Raw genomic sequence first — 13,459 nt, 5'->3', positions numbered from 1 at the left:
CTGGAGAATTATCTTGGCCAGTCTTGATAATCCTTTGACATGACCATACAACTGCAGTTTTTGTCTGCGCACAGTTGACAAAAGTACTTTGTGGGGTCCATTATAGGGGGTTCACAGGTTATCGGGCGCGCTTATTATCAGTACCAATTTTTGGGAATTTGAATGATATCAGTATCTGCATTTTTTTTTTTTTTTTTGTCCGACAAGACGATTTTGGAGGCAAGTACAGCCTGGCAGAACCCATCCCTCTCCAAATTATTTTCTAAGGGTGGGAGTTTGCTCCACTACTTGAAACAGATTGTACTGATTTCCATGGTTACCATTAGCAAGATAAACCTCCTGATCTGACTCAGGTACAGCACCTTCATCTAGTCGCTGTTGTTTTTTTGGAGGTAAAGCGTCACCCTCTTTTTAGAGATGATCTGCATCTCAGCAGCCAAATTTTAATAATTGCACCTTGTTAACAGTTATATTTATCAGTGGTTACTGTCCTTCATGACAGAAAAAATGATTAGGTTCTAGTGGATAAAAACAAAACATTGGAACAAAACAATTGGTGATATTTTAATACATTTGTTGTATAGCCATTAAACACATGTAGGTTTTTATTTGCTAATTTATTTTTTACAAAATATTGTGTGAAAATGTAAAGTTAAATGAGAACAAACAACAATATCGGGGTCTGATTAAATGTTCAGTGGTATCAGTGACATGCCATTGCTGTCAATTAAATGAAAAAATATAAAGATTTGTAAAATATATATATTTCAATTTTTATTTTTGAGGACATAATTTAAAAAAAATACAAATAATACAATTGTAATAATACACTTAAATGATAATACACAGTCTGTATTCTTTAATTTATTGTATCATTTTATTTTCATTCTGTATTTTTCTGTTATTTTTTTATTGAAATGAACATGTACAGCCTGCCAAAGTGGTAAGTTGAAAACAACTGTAAATATCAAATACTGTGTCTACCATTATTGATAAAACAAGACAAAGCAACCAAAAAGAACAACTGCTAAGGTGTAAAATGGTTTCTAAAGGCGAAAGGGAGTTAAAAAAAAAAGCCATGAGGCGTACAAGTGTCATAATGCATCACCAACAAAAAATAAATGGAAACATTTGTGTGCATTTACTGCCATCTGCTGTATTATTTATAAAGTACACATCAAACTGCCTTGCAACAACATCACTGACAGGACAAAAGACTAGGAACCTTCCCGTGGTGTCCTGCGAAGGGCTCTCTCCCGGGGGAGCCTAACGAATCCTACTCAATCCACTCAGACTCGCTCTCTCTTTCTTGGTCCTCTCTCTTTCTTTGTCTCTCATTTTCTCTCTTCCCTCTACCAGCTCAGTAGCCTAGATGGTAAGGCGCCCGCTTTGAGACTGGGAGGTCGGTGGTTCGCGCCCCGACCGAGTCATTCCTAAGACTTAAAAGGTGGTCGGCGGCGCCCTCTGTTGGCTGCGGCTGCATCGGCTCGCTACAACGGGTCAGGTGCAATCGACATTTCGTTCTGTGTACATTGTTACACAGAATGACAATACAAGGAAATTATTATTATTATTATTATTATTATTTACACTCTTGTCTCTCATTTTCTCTATCCCTCTCTTTCCTACTCTCTCCCCACCTCTCTCACTCTTTTCCCTTTTGCGTTTTACTGTGTCTGTCTTTCTCTCTTTCTATCTGTCCCCCCTTTCTCTTTTTTTCTACTCTCCTCTCTCTGTTCTTCTTAGGGTGGGCGACTTCGAGAGCAACCCTGGCCCCCAGTCCAAATGCCAGTGGTGCTTTCGAACCATTCGCTGCGACCACACCCCAATCACCTGTACTACCTGCCCACGGGTTTCCATAAATCATGCACCAGCCTGTCCGAACGTACTAAGGACTTCAGAGGCTTCGTCTGCTTGGTTTGCTTGGGTGACACCCAGTCAGGCCTGGCGGCACAGGACAGTCGCAGCTCCCTCTCCTTCGGAGAACTACGGAGCCTCCCACGAGTGAGTCTAGCGCTACTAAGGATTACCTTAGGCGCCTTGAGTGACTCGACGACAACGACGAAAACATCACTGTACCATTGGTTAGGATTGCTAGTGTTATTTTAGGGGTCAATGTTGATGACGCTCACTGACCTTTAAATACACAAGCACGCTCAGAATCATAGAGTTAAAGATAAAACGGATGATGTTGACACACAGCTCACAAATGGAAATCCAATTGAAGCAATCAAAGTGAAGTGAGCGAGTGGCAAGAAGTGTGTTAAAACTGGCAGAAGACAGTAGGAGGATTCAGCAGAAAAGTGAGAGCCACACACAGCACAACAACACAACACAGCCTTGATTCAAGCAATGCTGAACAAGATTTATTATTGTACGATGATGTTGCATGCACGGTACCACAAGCTCCATTACATTCTTTATTGTGGTAAAGACAAACTGTTCAATATAATAGCACCAAAGCATCACGGGAAGTTGATATTTCGTTAATATTTATTTATTTAATCAGCTATATGATTTTCAACAGACCACTGCTGCTTCTTTTTAAGATGCAAAGGCATATACAGTAAGGCCATAACAGTAACCATTTGAGTAACACCCACTCTGAAAGAAAAGTGAAATGTGTCCTTTCAAAAAGCTGTTTTTCTCATTAGTTTTCCTGGAAATGAGTATTTTCAAGAAACTTTAGAGCCTACTAAACAATAGTAAAAGCTAGATACATACTTCTCTTATTAAAGATGAAGGTTGAAGCTTTCTTTTGATATGTCCTAAGGCATAACAAAAATTTTAGTAGGCCTTCAAAAATGAGCCGAATCGGCAAAAAATAGCTGGCACTGGCTCTTCCCATTTGTGAGAAAATTCTGTAATTTAATAGCCAGATCGATATCATTTTTTTAATGACTGACGATTTTTCTACCACTAGGAAACACTTAATACTGCTATTTTGAGATTTTGGGGAAGAAAGCGTCAACTGGACATTCTCTGTTTACCTACATCTCATGTTGATGGTGACTGTTGTCTGTTGATGCCCTTGCAACATCTATTACAGCCTGGTCAACCTGAAAGGGGGATTACCTTATGTGCAACTCCTCAAAGTTTCTTTTTTTCCTCAGGCTGAGGTTTTTGAGTTTTTCCTTGCCCTCAATTGGTTTCAGATCAGGGGATTTTGTAATGGTGGTCTGTGCAGCCCTTTGAGAATTTTTGTTATTAAGGGCTATACAAATAAATATGACTTGACTTAAATAACACACACTTGTCCCATTAAAAAACTCCTCAGTGCACATGCAAAGTTCGCTTTATAAGTAGGCGCTGCTCTCAAATGCATGTTTGCACTTGCATAATGTGTTGCTAGTTCAGGCATACGCTCCTTTCTGCTAATGCTCATGCATAAAGGGACTCGTTTTCCTCTACATATTTGCAATGCAAGAATTATGTTGTTGAACTTTAACTGATTAATAGAGTAAATACAGTGGATATCCTAGCTACAGTTACACAGTCAAGTTAAATAGTAAACAGAACCCTGCAGCTTGCAAATGTTTACGCAACAGGCAAGAACTTGCTTGCAAACCTTCATACCTGTTAAGCCCCTCAAGGACGTTAATGTTCTGTATCGTTGTTTTCCGTCATACTCATAAAAACATATTAGTACTTTTTCAAGTAAAATAAGCTTCTTTTCTCACCTGAGTCTCCTTCCACCTCCTGACTTAGTTGTTTCCTTCGAAAAGCAACCCGACTGAAGCCCTCCATGACAAACGCTCCTCGGGTATCCAGATACCCCCAATTATTACCAGTCGCCAGTAGCCACGATTAATAAAAATCGATCAAACTCTTTTAAATTCCTCTTTAATTGTTTCTCTTTTAATTAAAACGCATGACGCGACTGGAATCTGTGAATCAAAGGGAATACACACGTAACGTTTGTTCGCACGAAATACACAAGCTTGCAAGTGTCAAGTGTTTATTGCTTCTTTATAATGACGCAGTCGTTAGGCGTGGCCAACCTCTCTGGCTATCAACTCCAAACATTTAGCACTATCGTTGTTAATTTTGGCAATTTAAGACTTAAAGTGATCGACAATAAATCTTTTTAACTTCAGAAAAGTGTAAGAAACTTTAAAATGTAGACTACTGTGCAACATTGAGAAGTTAGTTGGTATGTGAGAGACAGGAGTGTTTCCTATTCCTGACAACCTCCGACAATTCCCCCCCATTGACGCTTTAATGATCTTACTAGCAGGTTGGAATTCTGGGGTTATCTTTGGCATTGGAAGAGTCAGAAATCATGTTATGAGTGATTACTTTTGGCCCCCTTACTGAACAACCCAAACTTCAAATAACTGGCATTTTCACCCTAAGTATGTGTTAAGAAAATGTAATAACGGTTTAAAATGAAAAACAAAACAAGGACTTAGATTTTTCAGGATTTTAATGAAGTAGAGACCGGAATTGATCATGAACACATTATAAGACAACATAGTCGGGACATATGAACTGTTATAAATATATACAAAAAAATGTTTAGAGTCTTGCTCTCTCCGTTGTCTATAAATTGTCAACTATTTTTCAGGCGTTTCATGGGCCTGTGTGGTAGATAGTGAAGCAATTCTGGAGATAGAGGTCCACATCATGCACAACCCATCAGTACCGCAATTAATTCCCCCGTTGACATTCAAACCCAATCAAGTAATGTTCAAACGTTTCAAATGTTTATTTTTTTTTATTTGTTAAAGATAATAAAATGTTTTACAAAATGCATTACTTATTATGCCCCAACCGTGTCATTTCTTGCCTGTGATTGGTCCCTTGCCATACATGGAAGCCTGTGAGATACGATTGCTGCTGCTACCTTGTGGCTATTTTGGAGAACTAGTTTGATTCAATAGCGCTAGTAAAACGTGTTCGCCAGTGCCCCCATGGTAATCAAAGGGTTAATGATTGCAATTCCTCTTGTTAAGCGATAATACATCTTGCAAACACAATTTGGCACCTATTAACTCACAGCAAGATGGACTTTTGTATGTCAAACGGAGTTTGGCTCTGGGGCGGATCCAGACTTTCCATTCTCTGGTGGGTTGGACCAGTAAATCAATGTCATTTTTAGCTTTATTTTGCAGTATTATGCTTTATGAGTCAGCTTATATTAGTAACCTGTACCTTACATATTGTAATCAAGGATGACAAAGGACCTTTATTAAATACTACACATTTATTCACAAAAATGGGACAAAAAGAGTTTCATTTTTGGTATCAATTGAGTTAGCGGGTTTATTTCACCAGTTGAGTGAATTTACTTTTAAACCTGAACCCGTATACAAACTCAAACGACATTTGATTTGTATTTATTTAAAAAAATCATAACCCTTGATAGAAATGACCTAGACTTCGAAAGAGTTGCTACTTTTTTTTACATAATCAAAAAATTTGTGGCTAGCCAGATTAAACCATCTAACGGGCCGGATCGGCGGGCCATGTTTGACATGCCTCGACTATGTATAAAGAAAAACAAAGATAATTCGTGTAAACAAGTTTATTCACCTAGTAAACAACACAAACAATTATTTCGGCATCTTTCTTAATTCTTTCCAAAATTGCAGTAAATTAAGTTTTGTTTATTATACGTAGCATGATCTACATATATATATGTACATAATATTAAATATTAATATAGATATATATATATATATATATATATATATCCTCCTTGATCTGCTACCTTATCAAGGTGGAGGAGTATGTGTGTCCCAATGATCCTAGGAGCTATGTTGTCGGGGGCTTTAAGCCCCTGGTAGGGTCACTCATGGCAAACAGGTTCTAGGTGAGTGGCCAGACAAAACGCAGATCAGAAGACCCCTTATGACGAGCAAAAACATTGGTCCTCAATTTCCCTCGCCCGGACGCAGGTTACAGGGGCCCCCTTCTGGAGCCAGGCCTGGAAGTGGGGTCCGCTGGCGAGCGCCTGGTGGCCGCACCCTTATCCACCGGGTCCGGGACCCTCTTCCCATGGGCTCACCACCTGCTGGAGGGGCCAAAGGGGTCGGGTACGCAGAGAGCTGGGTAGCGGCCAAGGGATGGGTCCTTGGCGCGATTATCCCCGGCTACAGAAACTGGCTTTTGGGACATGGAACGTTACCTCTCTGGTAGGGAAGGAGCCTGAGCTGGTGCGTGAGGTTGAGAAATTCCGACTAGATACAGTCGGACTCACCTCCACGCACGGCTTGGACTCTGGTACCAGTCCTCTCGAGAGGGGTTGGACTCTCTTCCACTCTGGAGTTGCCCGTGGTGAGAGGCGCAGAGCATAGTAGTTGCTCCACGGCTCGGCGCCTGTACGTTGGGGTTCACCCCAGTAGACAAGAGGATAGCCTCCCTCCGCCTTCGGCCCCCCTGACCTGAACCCGAGTGGTGTTTCGTTATTGGAAAAAAATCCTCTCCTCCCAGGAATGTCTTCTCTGAAAAAACAGAGGATAAAACAAAAACAAAACAAAACAAAAAAATTGGACAAGTAAAACGAACAATAACAAAAAAGCTTATTTTTCAGTGTAGTTCATTCTTCTCAAAATTGAAAAAAATCTCTGTTAAGCAATCGTTAACAATAATGGTCATTGATGGAGACCGCGAGAATTAAAATAAACAAAAGTAAAAACAAAAGGTCGCTGGTTCGCGCCTCGGCCGAGTCATACCTAAGACTTATACCATTGGTAAAATGGCGGCGCCCTCTGTTGGCTGCGGCTGCATCGGCTCGCTACAATGGGTCAGGTGTATCGACATTTCGTTCTGTGTACATTGTTACAAAGAATGACAATACAAAGGAAATTATTATTATATTATTAAAAGAACCCCAAAATCCTAACTAGGCAACAGATTATCTCAGATAGTTCATTAATTCATCGCATATTAAACGGTTAAAATCTACAGATGGCCGTGTCGAGTCTTGTAGGTAGGGTATTAGTTTGTAATGTTGCATATGGGCAACAAACATTCTCACACGCCACCTTCACCACACCAACTTCCGTGATCTCTTAACTCTATAATGACAAGATACTAAAACGGATGACTTTGTTTGTTAACGAAGAGTAAAAATTAAAACTAGAACCTCGTTCCTGCCATTGCCTAGCAGTTCATGGTGGCTAGGGGATCGATGATTGTCTCCTTTTCATTCCCCTGGTGAATCCCTGTAAGGGCCTTCCCAACAGCCCCCTTGCTCCACCAGCATCAGATCACCAGGGGTCACTGTCTCCTGTGTGGATGAGAGAAACAGAGATAAATAGAGAGAAATAGAGATAGAGAGAAAGAGAAAGAGAGAGATAGAGATAGAGAGATAGATATAGAGACCTATTTTTTATTTTTTAATTAGGTTAGCCTAATAAGATGCATTTATTCCCCCCTGTTGAGACATTTCCTTATGGCTCAATTTAACCTGAAAAACAACCAATTAATTTATTTATATAGATTCATATATTTTCTTAAATTATCTTTATATTTATTATAAGTGAAGGCAAAATCCCTGCTATAAGTTGCCGTATCCATTCTGAGCACTTTATCCCAAGACTTCAAATCAAACATTAACAATTTATTTCTCAAAATTGTTAGCTCTAAATCACAATTTTGGCTTTTTATTAATTTCAGTCACTGAATTTGTTTAATTACTATAATCATCAGACTCACTCACCCTGATTTGAGTGACATGGCGTTTTCTTGTTTGTGGATTGGTCATTGTCCAAAAATTCTGTGTGTCGACCACAACATATTATTGGTTCGTCTAGAACGCATTGGTATCTCAGGAACTGTACTCTCGTGGTTTAGGTCCTACCTGTCAGACAGGATGCAATGTGTTAACTACGTCAATCTGACCTCTAAACAATCTAATGTCCCTAGTGGCGTTCCTCAAGGCTCTGTACTTAGCCCTCTTCTTTTTAGTATTTATATGATCCCGCTTGGTGACATTATCCGCAAGTATAATATTAGTTTCCATTGCTATGCAGATGACACTAAACTGTATGTGCCACTGGAAACAACTGGACATTTAAGTTGTAGAAATCTGGAGGCTTGCCTTACTGAGATTCAAAGATGGATGTCACTTAATTTTTTACGCCCTTACCCAGAAAAAACTGAAATGTTGATTATTGGTCCAGCTCACTGTCGTCAGTTGTTTTCAAACACTACCCTGAACCTCAACAAATGTAATATCACCCATAGTGACTCGGTCAAAATCTAGGTGTTATATTTGATCCTAATCTGTCGTTTCAGTTACACATGGAAAATATTACTAGAATAGCTTTCAACCACCTCCGTAATATTGCAAAGATTCGTTCGATGCCGTCCCAATCAGATGCAGAGGTTTTAATTCATGCGTTTATTACTTCTCGGCTTGATTATTGTAATGCATTGCTTTCTGGTCTCCCGATGTCTAGCATTAAAAGTTTGCAGCTGGTTCAGAATGCGGCAGCTAGACTTTTAACTAAGACCAATAAGTTTGAGCATATTACTCCTGTATTGGCCAACTAGCACTGGCTCCCAGTCCACTTAAGATGTGACTTTAAGGTTCTCTTATTAACCTATAAATGTTTGCATGGGCTTGCACCCTCTTATCTCTCTGATTTGATTTTCCCCTATGTTCCTGCACGGAGTCTGCGCTCGGATAATGCCGGTCTACTTGTGACTCCGAGAGCCAAGAAGTCTGCAGGCTCGGGAGCGTTCTCCATCCGGGCCCCGGTGTTATGGAACGCCCTGCCTCCGGAGATCAGATCTGCAACCTCAACAGAAGTTTTTAAATCGAGGCTTAAGACACACTTCTATTCCAAAGCTTATGATTGATGCCCACCTCATATTCTGTATTGTCCTGTCTTTTTCCGATTGCCTGCCTGGCTGATACGAGGGAGAAGGACGATTTGAGATGAGTCAGCGGACCAGCGTCTCACCTGAAGCATGTCAACCCCTGCATTTACCAGCTGGCAGAGATGGGAAGCTGCGTCGTGGCCATCATAGACTTTCTGGACTAGTTTACAGGCTGGGAGCGTCGTTGCTGTTCTGCACTTTCCGGACATCTTCAACATCTTACCTAGTGTTTACTATTCTGTGTACAGTAATGCTAATTGTGATTCACCCTGGTCAATCCTGGAAGGGGGATTACCAACCTGTGCAGTCCTTTGAGACATTTTTGTGATTAAGGGCTATACAAATAAATGTGACTTGACTTGACGTGTATTTTTCAATTTTCCCTTCTTATTAATTATTTTCTTTTCTTGATTTTTATATGTGTTATCTTGCTGTTGGCCATCCCTCTCGAGGCAGACGACCAGGGTAAATCGTTAAATCATCAACTTAGCCAAATAAAACGCTTTTACTGTTATGATTCACTCTTTGTTTAGCTTTTTTTTTAAAAATCATAACCGATGCATTATCTTTTCAGTAAGTAAATTTGTTTAAAATAAAAGTATATTACAAAGAAGGCAGGTAATTCACGTTTAAGGTGAATGACTCCGCCAAAATGAAAAATGCCATCCAAAAATGTTTTCAATGTGGGTAATACTCTAACGGTGTCTGGTCATTCTAATTGATTATTGTTAAGCTATTTGACAAACATTTGAATTGGTTTATATTATAGCATATTCTTTTTGTGTAATATTTTTTTCTATCCGTCCAAAACTTCATAATTTGAATTTCAAAAAACAATCCTATGGAGATCTTATTCAGAAGACAATTTTTCATCAATTGCGGACAAAACTAGGGTAAGATTTTAACTCTTATTATACTGAATTCTGACCAAAATCATTTCATGTGTCTCGTTCTGAAGTTAGAATTTACCAGCCTCTTAAAAACTTCCCCCCATTTGAGTTCAAATCTCAGTTCAACTTTTAAGAATACAAGTGAAATAAATTTTTTTTTTATCAAATTTCCTCATGTACATATACACTTTTTATTAACAAGACTCTATGCAACTTCAAGCAAACGTATTCTTGAATCTTCTTGTGTTCCAGGCCTTGAATTGCGTATTCCACAGTACATTCGTCGTTTGAATGTTGCTCTTGGCCCATGAAAAAGTACTTTTTCAAAATGTGTCCATCTCAAAAACAAAATGAAATGACTTGATTGTCTTTTGTCAGTTCCACTGACAATCAGTTCAGGTATCTCCTGTTAGCTGTCCGAAAAGCAGCTGGGGTGTGCTCCATCACCCCGGTGACCTCGCTGTTGATAAGCGCAGCTGGGGTGTGCTCCATCACCCCGGTGACCTCGCTGTTGATAAGTGGAGCAGACAATGGATGTCTTTGTTAATTTTTTCCAACTGTGTTCCCCATCACAGTAAATTACATTTTGTCCATCTTTATTCTAATGTGCCCCCTTTTTGACAGTTTGATATGTCCTTTGGAGAGTCCATTGATTTTCCAAAAAATACTTTTCTCTTTATTGGAACTCAGTGGCACTTAGAGTCTCCTTAATTCTATAGTGCTTACGTACTGGGATGTTTTAGTAAATTAGCGGGACTATTCAATGGCCTAAATGTTTCTCTTAATTAAAGTACTAGTAGACATTATCTTAGTTTAATTAATTTATATCCATTTATTTCCCGTGCAGTTATATTTTTAAATTATCATGATCCGTCTCAAAATCAATTAATGCATTACTATTAAATTCCTATGATCTTTTCCAGGATTTGTCAATCTGTTTCTCATTGTCTTCTAAAAATGCTCTTTCTCATAGAAACTGTTTCCTTTTAATTTAAGCAAACTATAAGTCAGCATTTGTTACATATTTAATACTCATTTGTCAATCGTAACACGCTCATTCTTAAAAAAATTAAGTGTGGAATCAGTTGTTCTCCTAAGGAATCTTGTCCTTTGGGCTAAACTCATCAAAATTCCAAACACTGCCTAAACATCAAAAATATCAAAAAATGACAAATGGAACTCAATGTCAAAACTTTTTAATTGTCATATCCTCTCGCTATAATCATAATCAATCTTTTCTTATTGATTCAATATAAAACAATGCATACCTGTCACTTGTGAATTATCTTGTTGACTCGCATTGATACTATATTAAACTTTGTTCTGTGCAATAGTCTTTGTTCTGTGCAGCCCTTCGAGATCCTTTGTAATTAAAGGCTATACAAATAAACATGACCTGGCCTGACTATTAATACTTGTGTGTCCTTTTTTCCTTCTTTTTAAAAGAAAACACATTTCATTCAGTGACTGAAATAGCTTCAGCTACGTTATTCATGATTACTAGTCTCAATTTTTTTTTCTGTGTTAATAAGTCGTTATTTTCAAACTTATTTAAAAATTTTGATTATTTGAAACGATTCAGATCACCTACTCTATTGTGTGCAATATTCTATTGAGAGTAATCTGTTATTGAATATGGGTAAAAACTAAGGAAACAGCATATTTACGTATTACGCCTCTCTCGAACTGGTCTATTTACGAACGAACGAGAAAATGGACACTAAAATAAGGTAAGTTGTATTATACATTCTCTTTTGCCCACGTCCCTGTGTCCTAGACTCATCATTTTTGCTAGGGCTGCATAGTCTCAAATCAATGTGTGTCCGCGGGACACAACTTTTTGCCACAAAATTGTCATTATTACCTAATTACTCTTTAACAAAGATTTACTGCACTCCAAACTTTTCATCTTTATTTTGGTCTCGCGCTTCGAGTTTTTATTTTTCTGCACGCCGATTTTGGCTAACGAGATCTTGTCGCTTCGAGATTACGTCATTGTTGTGGTACTTGTCGTCGAGCAAAGGTTAAGTCCGTCTTTTTTAGAGAACCGTCTTTTTTGGCTCAACTCATTAAAGGGAGCTGGCTCTCAAACGGCTCACTTACTTTGGTGATTGATATACGAAATATGTTGTATAAAGAAGTTAAGGAAAGAAGGAAGTACAAAAGGAGACAATGAAAAAAGACAGGCCTGTGGTCATCCCCCTGATCGGTACATTACCAACAACAATTCGATGCAGAAAATGTGATGATTAAAACTGAATGAATATATATTTCTACTACCGTATTTTCCGCACTATATGGCGCACCGTGTTATAAGGCGCACCTTCAATGAATGATATATTTTAAAACTTTTGCCATACATAAGACGCACCCCATTATAAGGCGCTATAAGTGCATGCTGGTTTAAGATCAGGTAATTGTGCAATTTTGTAATTGTAATCCTGTGCAGTCCTTCGAGACATTTTTGTGATTAAGGGCTATTTACGGTAAATAAATGTGACTTGACTTGACTACAGTAGAGAATGTAGTTACGTTATGCAACCTCTAGATGTTGCCACGCTAAAGGGAATGTCAACAAAACATTCAAAAAGGTCAAACTTTATTGTTAACAAACAAGCTTTCCACAACTCCATTCACTCCCAAAATAAATAAACAGCCGTTTTATTATTTTCTCTGAGGTAAAGCATTTTCGTGACACATCTTTAACATCTTTGAACAACATCAAGGCATATCATTTTACTTTTCCTCCATTTAGTCAACACGCAAAAAAAAAAATGTCTGATACTGTTATTTTAAATGAAACGTTAGTGCAATCGCAATAAAGTGACACTCGTAATGTGCAAAAACAACAAGTGCAAAACAATAACAATAAAGCAATAACATAATAACTGTAAAATGTAAAACGTAAACACACAAAAGAAAAACAAAGATCACTCTATAAGCTCCTCATCGACGAATCCCTCACATTCTTCTTCTGCAGTGTTCGAATTGACCATCTCAGTGAATGGGCCATCCAACACGTCCGGCTCCGTTTCATCAAGGTCGTCATTAATTGAGTCAGTGTCGCTGATGTTGTCTGGCTGTTCGGGGACAATTCCCGTCTTCTTGAAAGCTCGGACCACAGTTGAGACTGATATATCAGCCCATGCATTTACGATCCACTGACAGATGGTGGCGTATGTCGCCCGGCGCTGTCTCCCCGTCTTGGTGAACGTGTGTTCGCCTTCAAATGCACGTATGAAAGAGAATCGTTGTTTAATATTTCCCAGTATGCACAGCGCGAAAAATGGAGTCGGCAGCTGTTTCTCGTAGTTGCGAGACCTTGCGAATTTAATATTGAGCCATATATAAGGCGCACTGTGTTATAAGGCGCATGGTCAGCTTTTGAAAAAAATTTAGACTTTTAGGTGCGCCTTATAGTGCGGAAAATACGGTATATATTTGTCATTGATTTACAACCTCAACTTCGATGACACCAAATCTTGGGAGCCCATAGATCTCTGCCGGGACCCACAGATCCCCGAGCATGCAAGTCCCCCCAGGGGCAAAATGAACACTATACACCAGGGGTGTCAAACTCATTTGAACTCGGGGGCCACATGATAGAACAAACATTCTGTCGGGGGCCGGACTAGTAGATTAAAGAGAAAGAAAAAGAGAGATAAAGAAATAAGAGAAAGAGGGAGGGAAAAGGAGAAAGGGTGGGACAAAGAAAAAAGAGAGAGAGAAAGAGCGTG

At 39.0% G+C, this 13,459-nt stretch overlaps 1 protein-coding gene across 1 annotated transcript in view; it reads right to left on the bottom strand.

The window, feature by feature from the left end:
* Positions 1–3,907, bottom strand: part of fgd4a (FYVE, RhoGEF and PH domain containing 4a) — a 96,426-nt gene extending 92,519 nt beyond the window's left edge. Inside the window, exon 1 of the mRNA XM_088341044.1 lies at positions 3,681–3,907. Within this exon, the coding sequence (XP_088197170.1) occupies positions 3,681–3,747 (67 nt within the window). The 5' untranslated portion in view covers positions 3,748–3,907. The remainder of the gene's footprint in view (positions 1–3,680) is intronic.
* Between the last annotated feature and the right edge of the window lie 9,552 nt (positions 3,908–13,459).

This window comes from Urocampus carinirostris, chromosome 7, assembly GCF_059441175.1.
Source record: "Urocampus carinirostris isolate Australia breed hairy pipefish chromosome 7, RoL_Ucar_1.0, whole genome shotgun sequence".
Taxonomy (NCBI): domain Eukaryota; kingdom Metazoa; phylum Chordata; class Actinopteri; order Syngnathiformes; family Syngnathidae; genus Urocampus; species Urocampus carinirostris.
The sequence above is the reverse complement of the archived record's forward strand: the minus strand, read 5'-3'. Positions and strand labels throughout refer to the sequence as shown.